The sequence below is a fragment of the Papio anubis genome, chromosome 14 (genome assembly GCF_008728515.1).
Source record: "Papio anubis isolate 15944 chromosome 14, Panubis1.0, whole genome shotgun sequence".
NCBI classification, from domain to species: Eukaryota; Metazoa; Chordata; class Mammalia; order Primates; family Cercopithecidae; genus Papio; species Papio anubis.
This window is the reverse complement of record NC_044989.1, coordinates 85,186,863-85,214,606: the sequence shown is the minus strand read 5'-3', so window position 1 is coordinate 85,214,606 and position 27,744 is coordinate 85,186,863. Positions and strand designations below refer to the sequence as shown.

Genomic DNA, 27,744 nt, shown 5'->3' with positions numbered 1-27,744 from the left:
AGGTGGCCCCTTATCCTCACTGTCAGAGCACAAGATGGTGGCCTCTCTCCAGCAAGGAGTGAACCTTTCTCTGTCTCAGCCACTGCCCTCAGCAACTGTGTGGCTTAGGCATGAGTGAGGAACATCATTTTCTTTCCATAGTAGGAAGAGGAAGAATGCCAAAGTTTCCTTTCATAAATGTCATCACGGCACCCTCAAAGGGAAAACAGATTAGATATTCAAAAGCATCCTGATCACATCAAAGGGAAATCCAGTGCAGTGGGGCTGCACAATGCCACATTTAAATAAATATACACACATTAGAAATACACACATTAGAAAAACGAATGAGTGATAGCAGAGGAAAGAGAAACCCGACGGGCAAATGGCCATGTCTCTGCTGTTGGGATAATTACGGGAGGTGATTCCAAGGCAAACTGAGTGATTCACTCCATCCCGTGGCCCCCTGGAAGCCAAGTAGCAGGATGGGGGGGCAAGGAAGGGGTCTAAGAGAAACCTTTGTAAAAATTTGGGGCCCCTACCAGAAAATAGACTGGCATCTGTTGCCCCTTGCCTACCTGAGCAGGAGAGAGGGGACAGAAAGAGGAGGCGGTGAAGCAGCTGGCAGCACCATTGTTTGGCATGACAGGGCCTGCTAGATGGTGGGCAATGTGGGAGGCAGCCAAGCCTAAGCCCTGACTGGTGCACCACCCCAGAGACTGTGGACTGAGCAAGTGGGCCCCAGTTGCAAGAGGCTGCAGATGGACTGCTGGAGAGTGAGGGCTGAGGTCCTGACTCCCACCCTCAGGGAAACTTCCAGTGGTGAGGCCAATGCCTGACCTACAGTTCTTTTGGGAGTTGCTTACAAGAGCCCATTCCTGAAAGCCTGCCTCACAGACAGCATGGACACCACTCAGTGCCAGCTACAGAAGCAGGGACCAGCCACAGAGAGGCCCGTCTGAGCACTGGTTAGAGAGAAGAAACTTGTCCTTTCCTTCTTCTTCTCCATTCCCTGCATACTCCAGCCTCCTACAGGGAGGGTGGGGAGGAGTGACGAGCATCCCATGACCCCTTCACCTCCAGTACGTACCTGCAGCCACAAACCTGGCTTATGACAGAGGAGAGGAGGAACTTTGAATTGGGTATTGGATTGAGGCTTAGACTGGCCCAGACTCCAAATGTCTGAAGGTGACCAGAAAGTTATGCTAGTTATCTAAGCAGTTAATAAGGGAGGGTGGGGAAGTTACCACAAAACGTGGCTGAAAGTACTGACTGAAGAAAAAACCAAAACAGTCTCATACTTATTCCTCACTGAGTTCACATAACCCAGTGTGCCAAATATACAGAGGTTTGTTTATTTTAAATAAGGTGAAATCAGTGCATGTTGGAAGAACCTGGGTGGAGAGAGGGAGAGCCATGGAGAGGCAGAGATTGAAGATGTTCTGAGTTGAAGGTGATGATAGAAATAAATGACTTGCTTGGCAACACTAAGACATCTACATAGCTAGCATAAAAACGCCATCAACAGAATCACCTTTACAAGTAAATTAAGCAAATAAAATATCCAATTGTCATTTTATTACATGTACTATTTATGTCATTTATTAGCTTAATGAATAATTTCTGTGGGACAAACTAAAATAATGATTCTTACCTAGAATATTTTTTCTTTTTCTCTCCAGTTTTGACTCAATGATCTCCTGTGTCCTTGCAGATGAAGTTTGAGCAGAAAAATTCAGATAAACAGGGACATAACCAGCTGATTCTTGAATTTTATTTAGCAATCCTTTTGCAATCACAGACTTAAATTAAAATAAGTTAATTAATGTCACATCAATATAATCTCTTTCAGTTATATCTGTAATAATTTGGCACAATAAGTAAGAAACACGATAAAAAGAGAGAGGTTAAAGCTAGATTGAAATGTCTGCTTTCTCTTACTGGAGATTCCGTTTAGTTATATTTTTCAGAATCAAAGAGATATTCTAATCAGCACTATCTTAGCAAAAAGTTTTAATTTAATTTCATGCCAAAATCCATCTTGGCTACTCTTCAAGCCAATTTATGGAAAGAGTCACAGAAAGATGCAAATTTCTTTTAGAATAATTTTTTTGGGAAACAGTGAAATTTTATGTGGATTCTCCAAAACTTATAAGCCCAAATCATCAGTATTCCTCCCTCCATTCTACTTTAACAAAAAACCCCAGATAATCAAGGATACCATTGTTGTATCAGGTATAAGTGAACAGGCAGGAGGGGATGGGCTGATCTTTATCAACAGTCTTTTGGGAATGCAAACTCCTCTGGCCAGTTCCCATCCAACCAGTGCAGTGGCAGCCCGCAAAATACCAAGGAATAAAACATAAAAGCCCCTAAGCACAAATGCTGGCCTACAGGGCTCTCTAGTTCATACAGTATCAACTCCAAGAATGTATTCAGAAACCGGCAAACTTTAGAACAATTCCTAGGATCAATATAGATTCAGCATAACATTCTTCCTGCAAAAGCGCTAAAAGCTAAACAAAAATTCCTCTCAGAAATAATATTACTTCTGGTGCTAACAATTTTAAGTCCACCATGCCCTCACATTTGGAGAGGACTTCTTGTCTGATGTAAGTTTCCTACCTTGCCCACTCCAGTTATTCCAGTAAACAACACAGAATGCTTGACTGCCAGTAGTTTTTCCATTAGGTACCCATAGCGCACTGTGTCAGTTGTGGGGACAAGCATTTCAAAAAATGGAACATCTCGGTTGTATTTGAAGGTAGGTATGATTCGTTCCCAGGGATCCAACCGTTTGGTGTCAAAGTCCATATGAACGCTCCACAGATCACCAGAACTGGGAAGCTAAAGTACAACATTAAACACCACTTTCAATAGGGAATAAGCAATATTGACACACAGTAGTAGATATATGTATATAGAAACAAAGGCAGTCAAAAAACCTAAATGGATTTGGATTTCTTTTTTCGTTGTAGATACATAGTTATTTAGGTATCTGAGACTAGTTATTTAAACCAAATCATGCAACACAATGCATGAAAATATCTGTTATAGCAATTATATTAAAACCCATGTCAGAATTGTAAAGCATTTTTAATTAAATTTAACATTCAGGGGCTTACTCTATGCCAAATACTATCTCTGATGCTGAGGACAAGTGCTGAATGAGATCCAGTCTCTGTCTTCAATGACCTGGTAATCCCCCTGAGGGACATAAGCACTTCAGTTAATACCCATGGGGAAATAAGGGCTCTAAAGGAGTTTATTACAATCACACACACACACACACACACACACACACACACACACACACAGTGATGGCTCATTTCTACTTGCAGGGGAGTTATGGTGATGGCTACTGATTCAGGAAGGCTTCCAGGGGTGGTAATGCTACAACTCAGACTTGAAGAACAAGCTGGAGTCAGATGGGCAAAAAAGCGATGGCATGAGGTGAGAAAGAACGGGTTCAGGATTCAGACTAAAAAAACAGGATTAGAAGTCTGATGCCATGGAAAATATGATGTATGCTGGGAAGCACGAGAGCGCTGCATACATTGAGATGAGGCTGGAAATACAGACGGGTCAAATTTTAAAAGCTTTACTTATTAAAGATCTTAGAGCAACAGTTCAGTGTGGGATTCTAAGCAGGTAGGTAACATAATCAGATTGCATTTCAGAAGTTTCATTCTGGCAGCTGTACAGAGCAATACTGCTTCAAGGTCATTTGACAGTGACTTTTAGTAAGAAATTCATTTTTCATTGTGACTCTGTACATACATATATATGTATATCTACAAACATGTAAACTATTTACCTCTACTATGTGCAATTCACTCTACTTTCTTTTTTTAAATCGTTATCCAGGATCAAAGTTTTTTTTTTTTTTTTTAATTATACTTTAAGTTCTAGGGTACATGTGCACAACGTTCAGGTTTGTTACATATATGTTGGTGTGCTGCACCCGTTAACTCATCATTTACATTAGGTATATTTCCTAATGCTATCCCTCCTCCCTCCCTCACCCCACAATAGGCCCCAGTGTGTGATGTTCCCTGCCCTGTGTCCCGGTGTTCTCATTGTTCAATTCCCACCTATGAGTGAGAACATGTGGTGTTTGGTTTTCTATCCTTGTGATAGTTTGCTCAGAATGATGGTTTCCAGCTGCATCCATGTCCCTACAAAGGACACAAACTCATCCTTTTTTATGGCTGCATAGTATTCCATGGTGTATATGTGCCACATTTTCTTAATCCAGTCTATCATTGGACATTTGGGTTAGTTCCAAGTCTTTGCTATTGGGAATAGTGCCACAATAAACATACATGTGCATGTGTCTTTATAGCAGCATGATTTATAATCCTTTGGGTATATACCCAGTAATGGGATGGCTGGGTCAAATGGTATTTCTAGTTCTAGATCCTTGAGGAATCGCCACACTGTCTTCCACAATGGTTGAACTAGTTTACAGTCCCACCAACAGTGTAAAAGTGTTCCTATTTCTCCACATCCTCTCCAGCACCTGTTGTTTCCTGACTTTTTAATGATCGCCATTCTAACTGGTATGAGATGGTATCTCATTGTGGTTTTGATTTGTGTTTCTCTGATGGCCAGTGATGATGAGCGTTTTTTCATGTGTCTGTTGGCTGCATAAATGTCTTCTTTTGAGAAGTGTCTATTCATATCCTTTGCCCACTTTTTGATGGGGTTGTTTGATTTTTTTTCTTGTAAATTTGTTTAAGTTCTTTGTAGATTCTGGATATTAGCCCTTTGTCAGATGGGTAGATTGTAAAAATTTTCTCCCATTCTGTGGGTTGCGTATTCACTCTGATGGTAGTTTCTTTTGCTGTGCAGAAACTCTTTAGTTTAATTAGATCCCATTTGTCTGTTTTGGCTTTTGCTGCCATTGCTTTTGGTGTTTTAGTCACGAAGTCCTTGCCCATGCCTATGTCCTGAATGGTATTGCCTAGGTTTTCTTCCAGGGTTTTTATGGTTTTAGGTCTGACATTTAAGTCCTTAATCCATCTTGAAATAATTTTTGTATAAGGTGTAAGGAAGGGATCCAGTTTCAGCTTTCTACATATGGCTAGCCAGTATTCCCAGCACCATTTATTAAATAGGGAATCCTTTCCCCATTTCTTGTTTTTGTCAGATTTGTCAAAGATCAGATAGTTGTAGATGTGTGGTATTATTTCTGAGGGCTCTGTTCTGTTCCATTGGTCTGCATCTCTGTTTTGGTACCAGTACTATGCTGTTTTCGTTACTGTAGCCTTGTAGTACAGTTTGAAGTCAGGTAGCATGATGCCTCCAGCTTTGTTCTTTTTGCTTAGGATTGTCTTGGCAATGCAGACTCTTTTTTGGTTCCATAGGAACTTTAAAGTAGTTTTTTCCAATTCTGTGAAGAAAGTCATTGGTAGCTTGATGGAGATGGCATTGAATCTATAAATTACCTTGGGCAGTATGGCCAATTTCACAATATTGAGTCTTCCTATCCATGAGCATGGAATGTTCTTCCATTTGTTTGTGTCATATTTTATTTCATTGAGCAGTGGTTTGTAGATTCTCCTTGAAGAGGTCCTTCACATCCCTTGTAAGTTGGATTCCTAGATATTTTATTCCCTTTGAAGCAATTGTGAGTAGGAGTTCACTCATGATTTGGCTCTCTGTTAGTCTGTTATTGGTGTATAGGAATGCCTGTGATTTTTGCACATTGATTTTATATCCTGAGACTTTGCTGAAATTGCTTATCAGCTTAAGGAGATTTTGGGCTGAGACAGTGGGGTTTTCTAAATATACAATCATGTCATCTGCAAACAGGGACAATTTGGCTTCCTCTTTTCCTAATTGAATACCCTTTATTTCTTTCTCCTGCCTGATTGTCCTAGCCAGAACTTCCAACACTATGTTGAATAGGAGTGGTGAGAGAGGGCATCCCTGTCTTGTGCCAGTTTTCAAAGAGAATGCTTCCAGTTTTTGCCCATTTAGTATGATATTGGCTGTGGGTTTGTCATAAATAGCTCTTATTATTTTGAGATAAGTCCCATCAATACCTAGTTTATTAAAGTTTTTAGCATGAAGGGCTGTTGAATTTTGTTGAAGGCCCTTTCTGCATCTATTGAGATAATCCTGTGGTTTTTGTCATTGGTTCTGCGTATATGATGGATTACGCTTATTGAATTGCGTATGTTGAACCAGCCTTGCATCCCAGGGATGAGCTTTTTGATGTGCTGCTGGATTTGATCTGCCAGTATTTTATTGAGGACTTTTGCATCGATGTTCATCAGGGATATTGGTCTAAAATTCTCTTTTTTTGTTGTGTCTCTGCCAGGCTTTGGTATCAGGATGATGCTGGTCTCATAAAATGAATAAGGAAGAATTCCCTCTTTTTCTATTGATTGGAATAGTTTCAGAAGGAATGGTACCAGCTCCTCTTTGTATCTCTGGTAGAATTCAGCTATGAATCCATCTGGTCCTGGACTTTTTTTGGTTGGTAGGCTATTAATTATTGCCTCAATTTCAGAGCCTGCTATTGGTCTATTCAGGGATTCAGCTTCTTCCTAGTTTAGTCTTGGGAGAGTGTAAGTATCCAGGAAATTATCCATTTCTTCTATATTTTCTAGTTTATTTGTGTAGAGGTGTTTATAGTATTCTCTGATGGTAGTTTGTATTTCTGTGGGGTCGGTGGTGATATCCCCTTTATCATTTTTTATTGCATCTATTTGATTCTTCTCTCTTTTCTTCTTTATTAGTCTTGCTAGCAGTCTATCAATTTTGTTGATTTTTTCAAAAAACCAGCTCCTGGATTCATTGATTTTTTTGAAGGGTTTATTGTGTCTCTATCTCCTTGAGTTCAGCTCTGATCTTAGTTATTTCTTGCCTTCTGCTAGCTTTTGAATATGTTTGCTCTTGCTTTTCTAGCTCTTTTAATTGTGATGTTAGGGTTTCAGTTTTAGATATTTTCTGCTTTCTCTTGTGGGCATTTAGTGCTATAAATTTCCCTCTACACACTGCTTTAAATGTGTCCCAGAGATTCTGGTATGTTGTGTCTTTGTTCTCATTGGTTTCAAAGAATATCTTTATTTCTGCTTTCATTTCGTTATGTACCCAGTAGTCATCCAGGAGCAGGTTGTTCAGTTTCCATGTAGTTGTGCAGTTTTGAGTGAGTTTCTTAATCCTGAGTTCTAGTTTGATTGCACTGTGGTTTGAGAGACAGTTTGTTGTGATTTCTGTTCTTTTACATTTGCTGAGGAGTGCTTTTCTTCCAACTATGTAGCCAATTTTGGAATAAGTGCGATGTGGTGCTGAGAAGAATGTATATTCTGTTGATTTGGGGTGGAGAGTTCTGTAGATGTCTATTAGGTCCACTTGGTGCAGAGATGAGCTCAAGTCATGGATATCCTTGTTAAGTTTCTGTCTCATTGATCTGTCTAATGTTGACAGTGGGGTGTTAAAGTCCCCCATTATTATTGTGTGGGAGTCTAAGTCTCTTTGTAGGTCTCTAAGGACTTGCTTTATGAATCTGGGTGCTCCTGTATTGGGTGCATGTTTAGGATAGTTAGCTCTTCTTGTTGAATTGATCCCTTTACCATTATGTAATGGCCTTCTTTGTCTCTTTTGATCTTTGTTGGTTTAAAGTCTGTTTTATCAGAGACTAGGATTGCAACCCCTGCTTTTTTTGTTTTCCATTTGCTTGGCAGATCTTCCTCCATCCCTTTATTTTGAGCCTATGTGTGTCTCTGCATGTGAGATGGGTCTCCTGAATACAGCACACTGATGGGTCTTGACTCTTTATCCAATTTGCCAGTCTGTGTCTTTTAATTGGAGCATTTAGCCCATTTACATTTAAGGTTAATATTGTTATGTGTGAATTTGATCCTGTCATTATGATGTTACCTGGTTATTTTGCTCATTAGTTGATGCAGTTTCTTCCTAGCATCAATGGTCTTTACAATTTGGCATGTTTTTGCAATGGCTGGTACCAGTTGTTCCTTTCCATGTTTAGTGCTTCCTTCAGGAGCTCTTGTAAGGCAGGCCTGGTGGTGACAAAATCTCTCAACATTTGCTTGTCTGTAAAGGATTTTATTTCTCCTTCACTTATGAAGCTTAATTTGGCTGGATATGAAATCGTGGGTTGAAAATTCTTTTCTTTAAGAATGTTGAATATTGGCCCCCACTCTCTTCTGGCTTGTAGAGTTTCTGCCGAGAGATCCGCTGTTAGTCTGATGGGCTTCCCTTTGTGGGTAACCCGAGTTTTCTCTCTGGCTGCCCTTAATATTTTTTCCTTCATTTCAACTTTGGTGAATCTGGAGTTGCTCTTCTCGAGGAGTATCTTTGTGGTGTTCTCTGTATTTCCTGAATATGAATGTTGGCCTGCCTTGCTAGTTTGGGGAAGTTCTCCTGGATAATATCCTGCAGAGTGTTTTCCAACTTGGTTCCATTCTCCCCATCAGTTTCAGGTACATCAATCAGATGTAGATTTGGTCTTTTCACATAGTCCCATATTTCTTGGAGACTTTGTTCATTTCTTTTTACTCTTTTTTCTCTAAACTTCTTTTCTTACTTCATTTTATTTTTTTGATCTTCAATCACTGATACCCTTTCTTCCACTTGATCGAATTGGCTGCGGAAGCTTGTGTATGCATCATGTAGTTCTCATGCCATGGTTTTCAGCTCCATCAGGTCATTTAAGGTCTTCTCTATGCTGTTTATTCTAGTTAGCCATTTGTCTAATCTTTTTTCAAGGTTTTTAGCTTCTTTGCGATGGGTTCGAACATCCTCCTTTAGCTTGGAGAAGTTTGTTATTACCGATCGTCTGAAGCTTTCTTCTCTCAACTCATCAAAGTCATTCTCCATCCAGCTTTGTTCCATTGCTGGAAAGGAGTTGCATTCCTTTTGAGGAGAAGAGGTGTTCTGATTTTTAGAATTTTCAGCTTTTCTGCTCTTGTTTCTCCCCATCTTTGTGGTTTTATCTACCTTTGGTCTTTGATGATGGTGATGTACAGATGGGGTTTTGGTGTGGATATCCTTTCTGTTTGTTTTTTTCCTTCTAACACTCAGGACCCTCAGCTGCAGGTCTGTTGGAATTTGCTGGAGGTCCACTCTAGACCCTGTTTGACTGGGTATCACCAGCGGAGGCTGGAGAACAGCAAATATTGCAGAATGGGAAATGTTGCTGACTGATCCTTCCTCTGGAAGCTTCATCTCAGAGGGACACCCAGATGTATGAGGTGTCGGTCAGCCCCTACTGGGAGGTGTCTCCCAGTTAGGATACTCAGGGGTCAGGGACCCACTTGAGGAGGCAGTCTGTTCGTTCTCAGATCTCAAACTCTGTGCTGGGAGAACCACTACTCTCTTCAAAGCTGTCAGACAGGGACATTTAAGCCTGCAGAAGTTTCTGCTGCTTTTTGTTCAGCTATGACCTGCCCCTCAGAGGTGGAGTCTACAGAGGCAGAAAGGCATTCTTGAGCTGCAGTGGGCTCCACCCAGTTAGAGCTTCCTGGCTGCTTTGTTTACCTACTCAAGCCTCAGCAGTGGTGGATGCCCCTCCCCAAGCCTTGCTGCTGTCTTGCAGTTCAGTCTCAGACTGCTGTGCTAGCATTGAGCGAGGCTCTGTGGGCATAGGACCCTCTAAGCCAGGTGTGGGGTATAATCTCCTGGTGCGCTGTTTGCTAAGACTGTTGGAAAAGAGCAGTATTAGGGTGGGAGTGTCCTGATTTTCCAGGTACCGTCTGTCATGGCTTCCCTTGGCTAGGAAAAGGAATTACCCAACTCCTTGTGCTTCCTGGGTGAGGTGATGCCCTATCCTGCTCTGTGGGCTGCACCCACTGTCTGACAAGCCCCAGTGAGATGAACCCAGTACCTCAGTTGGAAATGCAGAAATCACCCGTCTTCTGTATCATTCATGCTGGGAACTGTAGACTGGAGTTGTTCCTATTTGGCTATCTTGGAACCTCCTCAATTCACTCTACTTTCTATTCTATATATTTTTTAAACCTCAAGGTATAACATAACCTTTTTTGTCAAATATTAAGAGTCTATTTTAGAGAATTTCATATATATAAATATTAATATAACCACCCTAGATTAAAATATAGAACATGTACAGCACCTCAGAAGGCTTCTTTCTTCCACTTCTTTGTCAATATTAGTCTGTCTATTTGATATCCTTTCACCAATGCCACACTCTGAATTGCTGCTGTTTTATTGTCTTGAATTATTCAAGTCATGTAGTTTAAGTCCTCCAAATGTGTGTTCCTTCAAGATTATCTCAGTTATTTTATCTTTTTGTATAAATTTTAGAAGAAAATTGTCAGATTTCATGGAAAAATTTTGTTGGGGATTTTGGGACTGAAGTTGCCTGGAATCTTCAAAATATTTTGGAAAGAACTGATAACTTAATAAAAGTATCTCAATCCATGAACATAGTATATCTCTTCATTTATACAGATCTTTAAAAATTTCTCTCAACAATGTTTTGTACTTTTCAGCAGAGGTCTTTCACATCATTCATTAATTTTATTCCTAAGTAGTTGGTATTTTGTTACTTTTATAAATGGTATTCTTTTAAATTTTCATTCATTAACTCTTTGTGGACCTTATATCCAAGGGCCTTACTAATGTACTTATTAATTGTAATCATTTGTTTGTAGATTGTTTAGGATTTTCTACATATTCAGTCATTTTTTCCTGCAAATAATGACTATTTTACTTTTTCCTTTCCAAAGTTTATATGTTTTATTTCTTTTTCTTGCCTTATTGCACTGGTTAGACTCTCCGATATAGTGTTTACTGAAAGTTGTAGTAGAGGATATTTCCTTTTTAAAAACTGGGTTGTGACCCTTTCACTTGATTTCATGACCAATTAATAGATTGTGACCTTTAACTTTAAAAATACTGGTAGAGAGGGTGAATTAGATATGACTGGAGCAAAAGCAAAGGAATAATAAATAGGATATTTTAATAGCTCATGGAAGAAATAATAAGAATCTGGGTTATCCAAAGACAGCAAGGATGAAGACAAAAAGACATATGTAAAAAAAATACTTACGTGATAAAATTTATTGAATACTGACATATTTAATTTACATTCTATATTCAAATATTGCCATTTTTTCCAATAATATAATTTATAGCTATATTTTTCCAAGTCTAAGATCCAATTCAGGATCATGCATTGCACTTAATTATCTCTCTGTAGTCTCCTTTTATTCAGAAAAGTCTCTCAACTTTGTCTCTTATGACATAGATATATTTGAAGAATATAGTCCAGTTTATTTTACAAAATATTCATTGGTTTGGGTTTTCCAGGTGTAACCTCATGATTAGATTCAAGTTATACATTTTTGAAATAAATATCACAGAAGCAAGATTACATCTTTCACAGTGCCTCATATTAGGAAGCAGGCACAGGTTTGCCTTGATGTTAGTTAAGTTAAATTGATCATGTAGCTAAGGTGCTGTTTACACGTGTTTTTTTTTTTTTTAAGTAAACACTTAGAAACTATGTAAATACTGCTTATCATGAAATCTCTACCCACTAATTAAGTTAAATTGATCATGTAGCTAAGGTGCTGTTTACAAGTTTGTTTTTTTTGCTTTTTTTGTTTTGTTTTGTTTAGTAAATACTTAGAAACTATGTAAGCACTGCTTATCATGAAACCTCTACCCACCAATTTCAGTATCCATTGGTGATTCCTGCCTAAATCAATTATTACACTAATGGTTGCAAGGTGATGACTTTCTAACTTTATCCATTATTCCTTCTGCATAGGTTAGTTTGTATTAGCTATAAGAAAGAGTTTTTCTTTCTTCCCTACTTATTTAGTCATGCATATTTTTATTATGAGTATGGATTTTTATTTTTATTTTATTACAGATTTTTATTTTACTAAAAGGGTTATGATCCTATACTATGATTATTGATTTTGATGCTTAAATCTATCCAGCTTTGACCAGTGGAAGTCTCTCCAAACTGCCTTCTGTGTTCTTTTGACATGTCACATCATTCTTTGAGCACTTTTTTACTATGCAACATAAAAGAGTTGTTTTGTATTTTCCCTGATCCAGTCTTGAAATCAACTATTTTACTAGGAATTTCTCATTTTCTTTAGTGGAGGATGACAATAGTATTTAAAAATAAGTATACCAGATATGCTCATTGCTGCTATCAAGGTGTCTTTGTGTCTAGTTCCTTTCAGCACATGGACTAGAAAATTACATGTATATAAAATGGACTAGAAAATTGATGTATACACACATCAATTTTCATACATTTACTTATTTATTTAAAGACAGAGCCTTGCTCTGTTGCCCAGGCTGGAGTGCAGTGGTAAGATCATAGCTCAGTGCAGCCTCAAACTCCTGGGCTCAAGAGATCCTCTTGCCTCAGCCTCCTGAGTAGCTAGAACTACAGGTGTGGACCATTGAGCTTGGATACTAAAAACATTTTTTTGTAGAAACAGGAGTGTTGCTATATTGCACAGGCTAGTCTCAAACTCTTGGCCTCAAGTGGTCCTCCTGCTTTAGCCTCCTAAAATACTGGGATTACAGGTGTGAGCCATGTGCCCAGGCAATTTTCATACAATTACATGTATGTATGTTAACATTTTGAATATCAATGAGTACTGAGACCTGCTATTCCAATCCAATAAAACAGAGTGCATTCTAATTTTTCTCCCTCCATATTTTTAAATCCCGTCTCTAACAGTGAGAAATTCATTGCCGTTATTCTCAATATATTTACTTATTTAGTCAATCTTAGAATATATACCAAGTACATTCCAGCAATTCAGAATAGCTAACCAATCACACTGTTATTTTCACACTGTGAAAAATAAATTTACTGACTAGAATTCAATAGTTGTTTACAGTAGAGAGTTTTTATATACTTACACATCTTACTTTTTTAATATGACTAGGAGAGGGCTCCTGACTTAAAAAATATGATAAATGTTATCTATGGTTAGAAAAACATGAATACTTTTAGGAACCAGCTTAGTGTATAAGTTATATTTTCAATAGAACTAAAGTTTTTAAAGTTTTAATCTTAAAATTTAATTTTAATGATTCAGAATTATTATGCTAAAATGTAATTTATTTGGTTCTTACCCTGGCATCAGGATTATCATCAAATTGTGTTCTAATAAATGTATCAAAAGAATCCCAATAGTTTTCGGTTAGGTTTCCACCCAAAGACCACAAATAACAGAATACAAAAGTCTGACATAGTATAGTGTTCAGTTTTGTTTGTTCCTGAAAGAATAAAGAGAAACAGACTTAATATTTTATATATAAACATAAAAAGAATCCTAAGCTGCAAAGTGTAAAGGTATTTTTCTTTCATTTAGACTAACACATTTTTAAATGGGCACAGTGTATGTTTCTTACACTTCATGCAATGGTTCACAGAGTAGTGTTTTCTTATAGTTATATATTATAATCACTGATGAGAAAATGAATGAGAAGGAATATGTAGGGAAAAAAAGTCCAAGTTTGCCTTTCAACTGATTATTATAATTTTTAAAATACCTGCATGAAGGTATGTAAGCAGATTGAGAATATCTTGTATTGGGAATATGTTGTAGACTGTAAGAGAATTCAAAATTGAGTAGAGGAATAAACTATACATGCTAACGTTCCTTGTAGCTTTGAGATTCTATGAATGTAATCATAGCTATTAGTCCCCTGAAAAATTAACTTAAAAATCAAATGGTTATATTTTAGAATGGAGTCATTTCTTTGCAAGGAATTTATACAATAATCTAATTTTTCTAACTTCATAGCAGTAAGAAAACTCTTCATACCATTGCCAAGTTAACTCCATCCTTCCCAAGTATCAAGGACTCCAATAAGCAACAGAGTGTAGTAACTTTGCTGATGTCCACTTGTGGAATTGCTTGGCTGCACTTTTTATTGATAAAATGTAAACCTTCATCAACATAACGTTGGAAAAGATTTAATATATATTCTTGGGTTTCCTCATTCAGCTGAAAATGAAACAAATGATAGTTTAGCAAGACCTGATAAATACATAATTCAGTTTAGAATTGGGTTGGTTAAAATCTGGATATTTCTATATATTCAGTGATCTTTAGACCAAAGGCTATAACTATCACAACATATTAAACAAATTAAATTTTAAGGAAACCTTTTATGACTGGGAAGGGATACATGGGGGAAATTATGGGTAGTTGATTGCATTCTATTTCTCGGTCTGGCAATGGGTTCAGAGGTGTTAATTTCATAATTATTTCTTAAGCTGCCAATACATAAAATATTTAAAAGTGAATTCAATCCTTCTCACTACTCTTATTCAACTTTGTCCTGAAGTCCTAGCTAATGCAATAGGACAATAAAAGGAAATAAAAGGTGTACAGATTGGGAAGGAAGAAGTAAAACTGTCTTTGTTCACAAATAACATAATTGTCTATGTGGAAAATCTACCTAAATTGACAAAACAAAACAAACAAAACTGGAACTCATAGGTAATTATGGTAAAGTTGCAGGATATGAGGTTAACATATACAAGTCAATCATTTTCTTATACACCAGCAAGGAGCAATTGAAATTTGAAATTAAAAATACAATACAATTTACATTAGTGCCAAAAATAAATTAATTATAAATATATCAAAATATGTACTAGATCTATATAAGACAAGCTATAATACTCTGATGAAAGAAGCTAAAGAACTACTAAATAAATAGAGAGAAATACCACATTCATGGGTAGGAAGACTAAATAGTCTTATGATGTCAATTTCTCTGATGTTATCTATAAATTTAACAAAATCTCAGTCAAAATTTCAGCAAGTTACTTTGTGGATTAATTGACAAACTGATTCTAAAGTTTATATGGAAAGGCAAAAGACCCAGAATAACCAACACAACAATGAAGAAAAAGAACAAAGTTGAAAAACTGACACTACCCAACTTCAAGACTTACTATACAGCTGCAGTAATCAAGACAGTGGGTTATTGGTGAAAGAATGGACAAGTAGATCAATGGAACAGAATGGAGAGCACAGAAATAGACCTACATAAATACAGTCAATTGATTTTTAACAAAAAAGCAAAGGCAATCCGATGGAGAAAGGACAGTCTTTTCAACAAATGGTGCTGGAACAACTGGATATACACATGCAAAAAAACGAATTTAGACACAGACCTTATACCTTCCTAAAAATTAACTGAAAATGGATTATAAACGCAAAACACAAAATATGAAGTTTTTAGAAGATTACAGGAGAAAATCTACATGACTTTGGGCTTGGTGATGACTTCTTAGGTATGACACCAAAGGCATCATCCATGAGGGAACAAACTGGTAAGTTGAATTTCATTAAAATTAACTTCTACTCTGGGAAACACACTGTTATGAGAATAGAAGATGAAATATTTATACAATGTGAAGATTGTAAAAAAAAATATCCAATGCTAAAAAGAAATAAGTTACCAAACCACAGAAAGACATGGAAGTACCTTAAATGAATATTACCAAGTAAAAAGAAGCCAGTCTGAAAAGGCTATGTACTATACGATTTCAACTGTATGACATTTTAGAAAAGGTAAAACTACAGAGATAGTAAAAAGGTCAGTGGTTGCAGGCGTTAAGGGATGGGAGGAGGGATGATATTCAGAAGGTAGATCTCAGAGGATTTTTAGAGCAATGAAACTATTCTGCCTGATACTATAATGGTGGAAACATGACACTATGCATTTTTCAAAACCCATAAATTGTACACAAAGAGTGAACTCTAACACAAAGTATGCACTTTGGTTAATAATAATGTACTAATACTGGTTCACCATTTATGCAGTGTAAATAATAGGTGAAACTGTTTGGGGGTGAGGGAGTACATGGGAACCCTCATTTCTGTTCAATTTTTCTATAAACTTAAAACTGCCCTAGGCATAAAAATATCTGCTAATTTTAAAAAAGTGAATTCAGAAAAGTTAAAAGTCTTAAGGTAGTCAATGATAAACTCTCAATTCTGAGACTTACTGTCTTTAATAAGGTACTCTGAGACTAGACCATAATATTCTTAAAATGTTCATGCAAAGAAAGGAGGAAAACAATAGTTTTCCGGCTCATCTTTGGAGGGGGAGAGGCAGAGACGAAGACGGCTTATTTGGAGTAGGGGATGAGATGTGAGGGAAACATCTCAAAGGACTACTTGTTCAGCTAAGCTAAAGAGAAAAATTCTGTGTTAGAATGGAGAAGCTACAGAAAGTAGTATGAAACTGATTTGTTTTGAATAACAATGTATAAGCTTTTCTTCAATTTGGGTGGAATTGTACCTCTGAGGTTAGAATGTGTCTTAGGTCTCGCACCTACAATTGGGGTAGGATGTAAATGGGTTTTCTTTTATCTTTGGCTGTCATAGGTGTTAGGGGCTCTGAAAATCCAAAAACAATGACAGTTAGGGTCTAGACTTAAATATTCTTTTTCTTCCTTTTGGTTCTGTTTTATTACTCCCAAGCTTTCTGCAAAGTCTCAATGCCTCAGGTTGTTGAAGTTGTGTTTTTAGGGACTCACAAAAGTGGCTTGTGTTTCAGTCTGGGGAGAAGCCAGACAGAATAGGCAGGAGGAAGTGTGAGTAGGCCGGCTGGCAGGCTGGGGTAACAAGAAATGAGGACAGATTTGGGGAGTATATAAACATTCCTGGAGGATTCTAGGAATCCATAGGGAGGACTAGGTAAAATAATGAAGTCCCCTCAATCAAGCACCATGAGTCCTTAACATATTGTTATTTGTGCACTAGAAGGCAACGTGAGTCCTGACAGATGGAGATATTGGGGAATATCTGATTGCACTTACATTTTTAGAAATACCCTTCATCCAAGTTTTAACATAAGGCATCCATTTCAGTTCTTCAGGATCCACAAACACCATTCCACATCGACTGACAGTTGCAGGGGAGGCAACCCGCAGATCTTGCACCTAAAGTTGAAGAAAGTTGAGCAGGAAACCGCTAATATGATACTTCCTTATTTCTCCAACTTCAGTGTTCACACTTATAAAATGATTCACACTTTTAAAGTCTAACTTAACATTGAAAGGCTTTGTGTGGAAGAGAGTGGGAGAGCAATAAGTAATTAGAAATGCAAGAACAAAGTTAAATGAGTATAAGGCGAAAAAATTCCCACAAGTACAGGAGGATACTGTCAAATTCTATGGGCAGGGCTATTTTTTCTTTCTTCTCTTTGCTTTTCTCTTTTCTCCTTTTCATTCTTGTATTAGAATCCCTAGCACATAGTAGGCATTCAATCAGTATTTGATGAATGAATAGAACACAGGTGGCATCCTTCATAATGTTTGTAGCTGTACTTGGTCCACATTCCTCTCCCAATCCCTCATCAAATATTCATATCACAATGGGATAATTTATTCTTATTAAATATAATAATTTTTAAATTTAAAATGCATTTCAAATGATACAAAGTGCTCTCTCTCTCTCTTTCTTCCTCTCTCTCCCTCTCTCAGGGAAGCCAGAATTTATTGTACTTCCTATTTATAGAGACAAGAACATTTGAGACTTTGACTGTCAATCTATTACAAAAGGGTAATTTAATAAGTAAGTAAACAGAACATAATAATAGACATTATAGATAGTAAAGGCTACATCAGTGTGAGAAAAAATGTAATGATGGTATGCCAATTTAATGAATGATTTCACTCCACAGTAATGTGTACACTTACCTCAAAAAGCATGTGAATTTGAGGTGTGAGTTTAATCCTCTCACTGTTAGCCAGGCAAAGCATCTTGTTATCATCCAGCACTGTATTCATGTTTTCAATCCAAAGAGCATCTACTGGCCCATCACTGATGATCCATTTATGGTCTTCTGAAGTATCATTCACAGCTGCTCGGACACTTAGTGCCATCAAACCATCTTTCCATTCCAAGGTTAAGTTATTAACCTCTCCATATAATTCACCCATGGTAATTGATTTAGGGTTGAGAACATATGTTTTAACTGCTTGGTAAAAGGGATTTTCTATCCCAAGTTTTTGTAAATTCCCTAAAGTTTCTGCTAGTATTCGGTAAACTGTGGTCTTGCCACCTCCTGTTGGTCCAACTAACATAACACCATGCCTTACTAGCATTGTTTCATAAAACTGTATCACCTTTCTAACCATACACATCTCAGGCTGAAGATTTTGTCCATTCATGACATCCACAATTGTTGACTGTAAAATACCATAATCATGTTCTGGAATTTGGACTCCAGGAAAAAGGTCAGATATGATTCCACTGTCAAAACAAAAATAAAATCAATTAGGAACAACTGGTCATTGATTTTTTCCCATATTTGTTACAATCAATGAAATATTATGAGTCTTATTGTTTCTCATTGATCTTTCTCTTCTGAACATGTACAGTATTAGTTTGTCCTACATGCTGTACCAGAATCTATCATTTCTCTGATATCATGTATGATTTTGTTTGTTTCCTGTATAGTAGACCAATGTTCATAAGTATATTAGGAGCTTCTTGGGAGTAAGCAATATCTTTTGTGTTTCTTTCTGTATTTCTCACAGTACATGGCACAGTACCAAGCATATAGAAGGTGATGAACTTATTTTTAATTATTTAAAAAATATAAAATATCTCACTTAAAAATTTAAAATTATTTTAAAATTATATTTAAAATTATATTTATAACTCAAATTTTCCTAAAATCACTTACATATGCTCATAACTGTATGTGGCTATTCAGAAAAATAAGATGAATATAGAATTAAAATTAGTATTATGCAAGAAGGGAGGAAGGAAAAATGTGACTGTTTCTATAGGAAACAACAGTTGATATGAGATGTTTCTATGGGAAAAAAGAAGCTAAATCGTTACTTCACATTATTTACACAAATACATCTGTGATACAGTTAAAACCTTACATAAAGTGACCAAAGTACTAGAAGAAAGTACAAGAGCTAAAGTTTGCAACATTGTGGTAAGGTGGTCTTTCTAAGAAAGGCAGGATATCTACAACTGTAAAAAGAAGTTGACAGAGTGAAAAAAGAAAAACAAACAGACAAAAATCAAACTTCTGTGAGATAAAAGGCTTTATATACAAACCTAAAGCATGAATGAGAGACTTAGAAAAACATTTCCAATGTTTATATCAATAAAGGTTATGTGTTTCTATAAATCAGTAAGTAAGAGTACAATAGGAACATGCTCCAAGAATAATAATTATAAATAAATAATGAACATAGGAAATGATACCCAATGACTCTAACAGTTACAGAAATGAATATTAAAATAGGCTACTACATTTGGCCCCTCTTTAAAACACTTATGGGGAAATAGGCACCTTCATAAAACCACTTATGTAAATGTTAAAGGGTAACTCATCTTTGGAGGACAATTTGATTGAATCTATTTAAATAAAAAATGTGCAAACCCTATGACCTAGGAAACTTACTTCCAGGAATCTCCCTTGTAGAAATATCACACCTGTGCAAAGATATATGTATAGGAATGTTCATTATTAGCATAGAAAACAATTAGGAAAAAATCTAAATGTCCATATATAAGACCTTTCACATTAAAATAGTTCTATAGGTTTATTATGTCTCAAAGTACTATCTTACATAATAGCAGTCTAGCAGCAGTACAAAAAAATAGACTCATGCATATATACTAACATGAAAAAGATGCTTAAGATATGTAACTAATTGAAAAAGCAACAGCTGTAAAAATAGAAATGTATTAAAGGTAATACATGAAAATGTCAACCAACTTATTTCTCCGGAAAGATGGAACAGACTTACTTTTCACTATTCCTTCCATTAAGTACAACTAAAATCCCTGTACATTAAGTAAAATAAATGAAAGAAGACTCTGAAAGGTAGAGAAAAGGCAGACTGGCTAGGTACTTAAGATGCAAGCAATAACAGTGTCGAGTCTCTTGTGTCTTTTTGTCTTTTATATGCTGGCAATCCAGAAATGTCAATGGGCACAGATTTTTTTAAAAAGCCCTAGGAAAAGCTTACCGCCTTTATCCAAAGGACCAGGAAAGGGGCAGCCCAGCAAGACAGAAAACTTTTAGGCAATAACTGCTCTACTCTAACCAAACACCACTGAAAACTCCTGAGGTATTTATTCCTACCCACACCAGCAGATACTGAGTACGGAGCCCAGACTTCCACTCTAGCTAGGGTGTAACAAGTCTCCTGAAATTCCTCTCCTCATTCCCCCATGGTGTCAGAGAAGGCCATATAGGGATGTACTTTCATCCTCACTGGGAAGTAATGATACTCCCTTTGGTATTAGTGGAGACCATATGGGAAGCCTGGACTTCCAGCCCTCCCCAGGAATAATGAAGCACCCCTTCCTCTCTCTGATGGGTGGCATCAGAGGAGGCTCAGTGGAGAGTTAGGACTCCTACTACTGTCCAGGGGTAATAAAGCTGTCTTCCCTGTGGCATCAGTGGAGGTTACGTGGGGAGCAGTAATGAGGTATTTCTACTCTTCTATCCAGGACAATATCACTGGAGGACTGCCAGGGAGCTGGAACTCCCACCCCTACACAGCAGAAATGACTGCTTCCACCAGACACCAATAAAACTTGAATTCTATCCCCACCTGGCAGTAACAAAGTTGCATTTCTAATTTCTCTTGCTGGTGTGGCATCAGGAAAAGCCAGCTAAAACAAGTTTAGATAAGATCTAGAGTCTCATAACATAATATCTCAGATAAGTAGGTTTCAATAAAAATCATTCATCATATCAAAAGCCAGAAAGATCGCAAACTGAACTAAGAGAGACAATCAATAGATGCTAACACTGAGATAAGAGAGATGTTAAAACTGTCTGACAAATGTATTTTATTTCTTAAGGGATATGGTCTCACTATACTGCCCAGGCTGGCCTTGAACTCCTGGGCTCCAACAATCTTCCTGCCTCAGCCTTCTGACTAGTCAGGACTATAGGTGCATGTGACTACACACAGGTGAGATCATTATCTTAAAACAGACATCATGAAAATGTTTTAAGAACCCATTATGAACACATTAGAAACAAAAGAATATAAGGACATCTCAGCCAAAAAAAGAAAGAAAAAAGAATATACAAAGAACCTGTGAGAAATTTTAGAACTGTTCCCCTTCCCGAGTCCAAGTGATCTCATTGTTCAGTTCCCACCTATGAGTGAGAACATATGGTGTTTGGTTTTCTGTTCTTGCGATAGTTTGCTGAGAATGATGGTTTCCAGCTGCATCCATGTCCCTACAAAGGATACAAACTCATCCTTTTTTGTGGCTGCATAGTATTCCATGGTGTATATGTGCCACATTTTCTTATTTATTTATTTATTAATTATTATTATTATACTTTAAGTTCTAGGGTACATGTGCATAATGTGCAGGTTTGTTACATATGTATACTTGTGCCATGTTGGTGTGCTGCACCCATCAACTCATCAGCACCCATCAACTCGTCATTTACATCAGGTATAACTCCCAATGCAATCCCTCCCCCCTCCCCCCTCCCCATGATAGGCCCCAGTGTGTGATGTTCCCCTTCCTGCGTCCAAGTGATCTCATTGTTCAGTTCCCACCTATGAGTGAGAACATGCGGTGTTTGGTTTTCTGTTCTTGCGATAGTTTGCTGAGAATGATGGTTTCCGGCTGCATCCATGTCCCTACAAGGGACACAAACTCATCCTTTTTTATGGCTGCATAGTATTCCATGGTGTATATGTGCCACATTTTCTTAATCCAGTCTGTCACTGATGGACATTTGGGTTGATTCCAAGTCTTTGCTATTGTGAATAGTGCCGCAATAAACATACGTGTGCATGTGTCTTTATAGCAGCATGATTTATAATCCTTTGGGTATATACCCAGTAATGGGATGGCTGGGTCATATGGGGCCTATCATGGGGAGGAGTGAGGGGGGAGGGATTGCATTGGGAGTTATACCTGATGTAAATGACGAGTTGATGGGTGCTGACGAGTTGATGGGTGCAGCATGCCAACATGGCACAAGTATACATATACAACAAACCTGCACATTACGCACATGTACCCTAGAACTTAAAGTATAATAATAATAATAAAAAAAAGAAAAAAAAAGAAATTTTAGAACTGAAAAAATACAATAAAAAATCAACAGATGGGTTCAAGAGCAAAATGGAAGGGATAGAGGAAAGAACTGGTAAACTGCAAGACAGAATAATAGAAGTTACCCAATCTGAACAAGACAGAGAAAATTGTCTGAAAAAAAAAATGAGCAGCCCTTGGAGACCTATGGAAATGTAACAAAAGATCTAACATTTGTGTCATTGGAGTTTCAAACGATGGGGAAAGATGAAAGAGCTGAAGAAGTATTCAGAGAAATAATGACTGAAAATGTCACACATTTGCCAAAAAGCACGAACCTACAGATTTAAGACGTTGATCAAATCTCAAACAGGATAAACCCGAAGAAATCCATATGAAGAAACAACATAGTCAAACTTGTAAACACGGAAGACAATGAAAACAATCTTAGCAGCAGCCAGAAGAAAAAAAAGAAATGACACCTTACCAACAGGGAAAAAAAACCCACACAGAATAACAGCAAAATTCTCATCTGAGACCATGGAGGCTGACAGGAAGTGGTACATCTTTTTAAAAAAATGTTTTATTTTCAGTTCTGGGGGGTACATGTGCAGGATGTGCAGGTTTGTTACATAGGTAAATGTGTGCCATGGTGGTTTGCTGCACCTATCAATCCATCATTTTTCAGCTCCCATTTATAAGTGAGAACATGTGGTGTTTGGTTTTCTGTTCCTACATTAGTTTGCTGAGTTTATGGTGTCCAGCTTCATCCACGTCCCTGTAAAGGACATGATCTCATTCCTTTTAATGGCTGCATAGAATTTCATGGTGTACATGGGAAGTATATGGTACAACAGCTTTCAAGTACTGAAACAACTGTCACTCCAGAATCTTATACCCAGAGAAAATATCCCTCTAGAATGAAGGGAAATAAAGACATTCTCAGATAAAGGAAAAGGAAATGAATTTGTAGCCAGCAGATCTACCATGAAGAATGGCTAAAGGAAATTTCCCTAAGCAAAAAGAAACGATGAAAAGAAGCAAACTTGGAGCATCAGAAAGGAAGAAAGAACACGATAAATAAAAATATGAGCTACTATTATGAACATGGTATTACCATTCATTGTGAAAAGTAATTGTATATTTATATATAAGCATCCTTCAGAGATGCTGTGGGTTCAGTTTCAGAGCACTACAATAAAGTGAATATAGCAATAAAGCAACTCATTTTTTGGTTTCTCAGTGCATATAAAATTTATTGCTATGCTGTACTGCAGTCATTTAAGCATGTAATAGCATTATGTCTAAAATATGTACATACCTTTATTTAAAAATGCTTTATTGCTAAAAAAGGCTAATGACCATCTGAGCTGTCGGCAAGTCATAATCTTTTTGCTGGCAGAGGGTCTTAACTCAATGTTGATAGCTGCTGACTGAGCAGGATGGTAGTTGCTGAAGGCTGGAGTGACTGTGGCAATTTCTTAAAATAAGACAACAATAATGTTTGCCATGTTCATTGCCTCTTTTGTGAAAGATATCTATGTGCTTGTGATGCTGTTTGATAGCATTTTACTCAAAGCAAAACTTCTTTCAAAGTTGAAGTCAGTTCTCTCAAACCCTTCCACTGCTTTATCAACTATATTTATGTAATAGTCTGAGTCTTTTGTTGTCATTTCAACAACATTTACAGCATCTTCACCAGGAATAGATCCCATCTCAGGAAACTACTTTCTTTGCTAATCCATAAGAAGCAACTCCTCATCCATTCACGTCTGATCATGAGATTGCAGCAATTCAGTCACATCTTCAGGCTCCACTTCTAATTCTAGTTCTCTTGCTGTTTCCACCACATCTGTTGTTACTTCCCTCACTGAGGTCTTAAACCCCTCAAAATCATCCATGAGGGTTGGAATCAACTGTTTCCAAACTCCTGTTAATGTTGACATTCTGTCTTACCATGAATCATGAATGTTCTTAATGACATCTAGAATGATGCATCCTTTTCAGAAGGTTTTAAAATTAACTTTGCCTGGATCCATTAGAGAAATCACTATCTATGGCAGATAGAGCATCACAAAATATGTTTCTCAAATAATAAGACTTGAAAGTTGAAAGTACTCCTTGATACATGGGCTACAGAATGGATGTTGTGTTAGCAGGCATGAAAACAACATTCATCTCCTTGTACATCTCCCTCAGAGGCCTTGAGTGACCAGGTGCATTGCCAATGAGCAGCAATATTTGAAAAGGAGTCTTTTTTTCTGAGCAGTAACTCTCAATGGTGATTTAGCCCTTTTCTCATTTAGAACAAAAAAGGGCAGCTCACTGCCAGTGCTCATTTAATTTTACATAAACATGCTCTGTGAGGCTGAAAGAAATCTGACTGCTTTTCAGTGTGAAAATAAAATGTAAAAACTGTTCTTGGAGTTATTTCTCAACAGAACTAACATTAGAATCATCCAAATCATCAGAGTCATCTATTTTGGAAAAATCAGATTCATCAAATGAACCTTGGGCCAACGACTATTAAAAAAACAATGTTAACATCATGCACAGGAATGTTATGCTTTCTAGGATTTGACATTTTCAGTGATCAAGAATTACTATGTTTTGTAAGTGGAAATACCACTACTAAAAACCAGAATGCTATAGAATGATGCCTTTTGTTTCCAAAGTCAGTATACTACAGCAATGTGAAAATAATAATAAAAGTGAGATAATTCCTGACAAAGTTATCTCGGGTTAAATTCTGCAGCCACAAGTACAAATTCTGCGCTGCCAATGAGTACTCTCAGGGCAAATGGGAAAAGGGTTAAAATATTCAGTAAACCATTCTCTAAACAGACATGCTGTCATTCAGGCCCTGTTGTTTCATTTTTAGAGCACAGGCAGAGTAGATTTCGTGTAATTCTTAAGGGCCCTAGGGTTTTTGGAGTGGTAAATGAGCATCGGCTTTAACTTAAAACCACCAGTTGCTTTAGCCTCTAACTAGAGTAAGCCTGGCCTTTAAAGCTTTGAAGCCAGGCGTTGGTTTCTCCTTTTTCACTATGGAAGTCCTATATGGCATCATCTTCTAATAGAAGGCTGTTTTATCTACATTAAAAATCTGTTGCTTAGTGTAGCCACCTTCATCAGTGTTCTTAGCTCTGGATAACTTACTGCAGCCTCCACATCAGCATTTGTTAGTTTACCTTGTACCTTATATATTATGGAAATAACTTCTTTGCTTCAACTTCATGAAGGAAACTTCATGAAGCTAGCTAGAAAAATAAGTTTGAAGCTAGCTACTTCACCAGGAGTAGATCCCATCGCAGGAAACTACTTTTGGTTGGGTACGGTGGCTCACAGCTGTAATCCCAGCACTTTGGTAGGCTGAGGCGGGCTAATCACTTGAGGCCAGGAGTTCAAGACCAGCCTGGCCAACAGGGTGAAACTCTTCCTCTACCAAAAATACAAAATTAGCCAGGGGTGGTGGCGTGCGCCTGTTAGTCCCAGCTACTTGGGAGGTTGAGGCAGGAGAATTGCTTGAACCTGGGAGGCAGAGGTTGCAGTGAGCCAAAATTGTGTCACTGCACTCCAGCCTGGGTGACAGAGTGAGACTGTCTCGAAGCAAAGAAACAAACAAACAAAAAATGACTTTCTTTGCTAATCTATAAGAAGCACCTCCTCATCCATGCAGGTTTTATTATGAGATTGCAGCAATTCAGTCACATGTCTGCTAGCTTTGAACTTTTCTTCTGCAGCTTCCTCACCACTTTTTCCCCCTTTATAGAATTGAAGAGAGTTAGGGCCTTGATCTGGATTAGGCTTTGGCTTAATGGAATGTTGTGGCTGGTTTAATCTTTTATCCAGACCACTAAAACTTTCTCCTTATCAGTAATAAGGTTACTTTATGTTTCTTATCAGTCATGTATTCACTGGAGTAGCACTTTTAATTTCTTTCAATATCTTTTCCTTTGCATTCACAATTAGGCTATTTGGCACAAGAGGCCTAGCTTTCAGCCTATCTTGGCTTTAGACATGTCTTCCTCACTAAGCTTAATCGTTTCCAGCTTTTGATTTAAGGTGAGAGGTGTGTGACTCTTCCTTTCATCTGAACACTAGTGACCATTGTAGGGTCATTAGTTGGCCTAATTTCAATATTATTGTGTCTCAGAGAAGAGGGAGGCCCAAGGAGAAGGAGAGAGATGGCAGAACGGCTGTCTGTGGAGCAGTCAGAGCACACACATTTATCAGTTAAATTTGCTGTCATGTATGGGTGCAGTTTGTGGTGCTCCCAGAACAACCGCAATAGTAACATCAAAGATCACTGATCACAGATCACCATAACAGATATAATAATAATAAAGTTTGAAATATTGTGAAAATTACTAAAATTACCACATATACACATGGTAAATACAAACTGTTGGAAAAATTGTGCTGATAAACTTGCTTGATGAAGGGTTACTACAAACCTTCAATTTATAAAATACATGACATCTGCGAAGTGCAATAAAATGAAGTGAAATAAAATGAGGTATGCCTGTAGATACCTCTGCCCTCAACACTGGAGACACAGACAGTCACATACACAGGATCACAACAAACTAGCATAGGAGCCAGTGCCAGGGTAGGAAAATGTCAGCTGTAATTGATAAATTGCTTTAGGCTAGATGTGGAGATGTCTGAGAGTTAAAAACTCCAGGGGCATCCAGTCATGGGGTGGAGGGGCACATCTTTTGTGAATTTTACCTCTAGGAGCTCAACCAGGTTCTTGGAGTAAATATCTGAGAGAAATCCCATCATGTGAAAATTTTTGCAATCTATGCATCTGGCAGAGGTCTAATATCCAGCATCTATAAGGAACTTAAACAAATTTATAAGAAAAAACAAAGAGCCCCATTAAAAAGTGGGCAAAGTACATGAACAAGCACTTCTCAAAAGACAACACACATGCAGCCAACAAACATGAAAAAAAACTCAACATTACTGATCAATAGAGAAACGCAAATCAAAACCACAATGTGATACCATCTCATGCCAGTTAGAATGGCTATTATTATTATTATTAATATTTTTTGAGATGGAGTTTCACTTTTGTTGTCCAGGCTGGAGTGCAATGGCACAATCTTGGCTTACTGCAACCTCCACCTCCTGGGTTCAAGTGATTCTCCTGCCTCAGCCTCCCAAGTAGCTGGGATTACAGGCATGTGCCACCATGCCCAGCTAATTTTATATTTTTAGTAGAGACAGGGTGTCACCATATTGGTCAGGCTGGTCTCAAACTCTTGACCTCAGTTGATCCACCTGCCTTGTCCTCCCAAAGTTGTTGGGATTACCGGTGTGAGCCACCACACCTAGCCTAGAATGGCTATTACTAAAAAGTCGAAAAACAACAGATGTTGGTGAGGTTGTGGAGAAAAAAGAATGCTTTTACACTGTTGGTGGGAGTGTAAATTAGTTCAACCACTGTGGAAAGCAGTTTAGTGATTCCCCAAAGACCTAAAAACAGAACTACCATTTGATCCAGCAATCCCATTACTGGGTATATACTTAAAAAAATATAAGTCATTCTGTTATAAAGACACATACATGTGTATGTTCATTGCAGCATTATTATAAATAGCAAAGACATGTAACCGACTTAAAAACCCATCAATGAGAGACTGGATAAAGAAAATGTGGTACATATGCACCTTGGAATGCTATGCAGCCATAAAGAGGAATGAGATTA

The 27,744-nt window shown here is 37.5% G+C and overlaps 1 protein-coding gene across 8 annotated transcripts in view; it reads right to left on the bottom strand.

The window, feature by feature from the left end:
* The window catches only part of DNAH6 (dynein axonemal heavy chain 6), a 380,528-nt gene that overhangs the window by 152,629 nt on the left and 200,155 nt on the right, over positions 1-27,744 (bottom strand). For all 8 annotated transcript variants that reach the window (XM_017947677.3, XM_017947678.3, XM_017947676.2 and 5 more), the window contains 6 exons: positions 17,681-18,236; positions 16,799-16,921; positions 13,782-13,964; positions 13,087-13,230; positions 2,605-2,826; positions 1,634-1,781 (listed from right to left, as the gene is read on the bottom strand). In XM_017947677.3, coding sequence (XP_017803166.2) covers positions 1,634-1,781; positions 2,605-2,826; positions 13,087-13,230; positions 13,782-13,964; positions 16,799-16,921; positions 17,681-18,236 — 1,376 coding nt within the window. The remainder of the gene's footprint in view (positions 1-1,633; positions 1,782-2,604; positions 2,827-13,086; positions 13,231-13,781; positions 13,965-16,798; positions 16,922-17,680; positions 18,237-27,744) is intronic.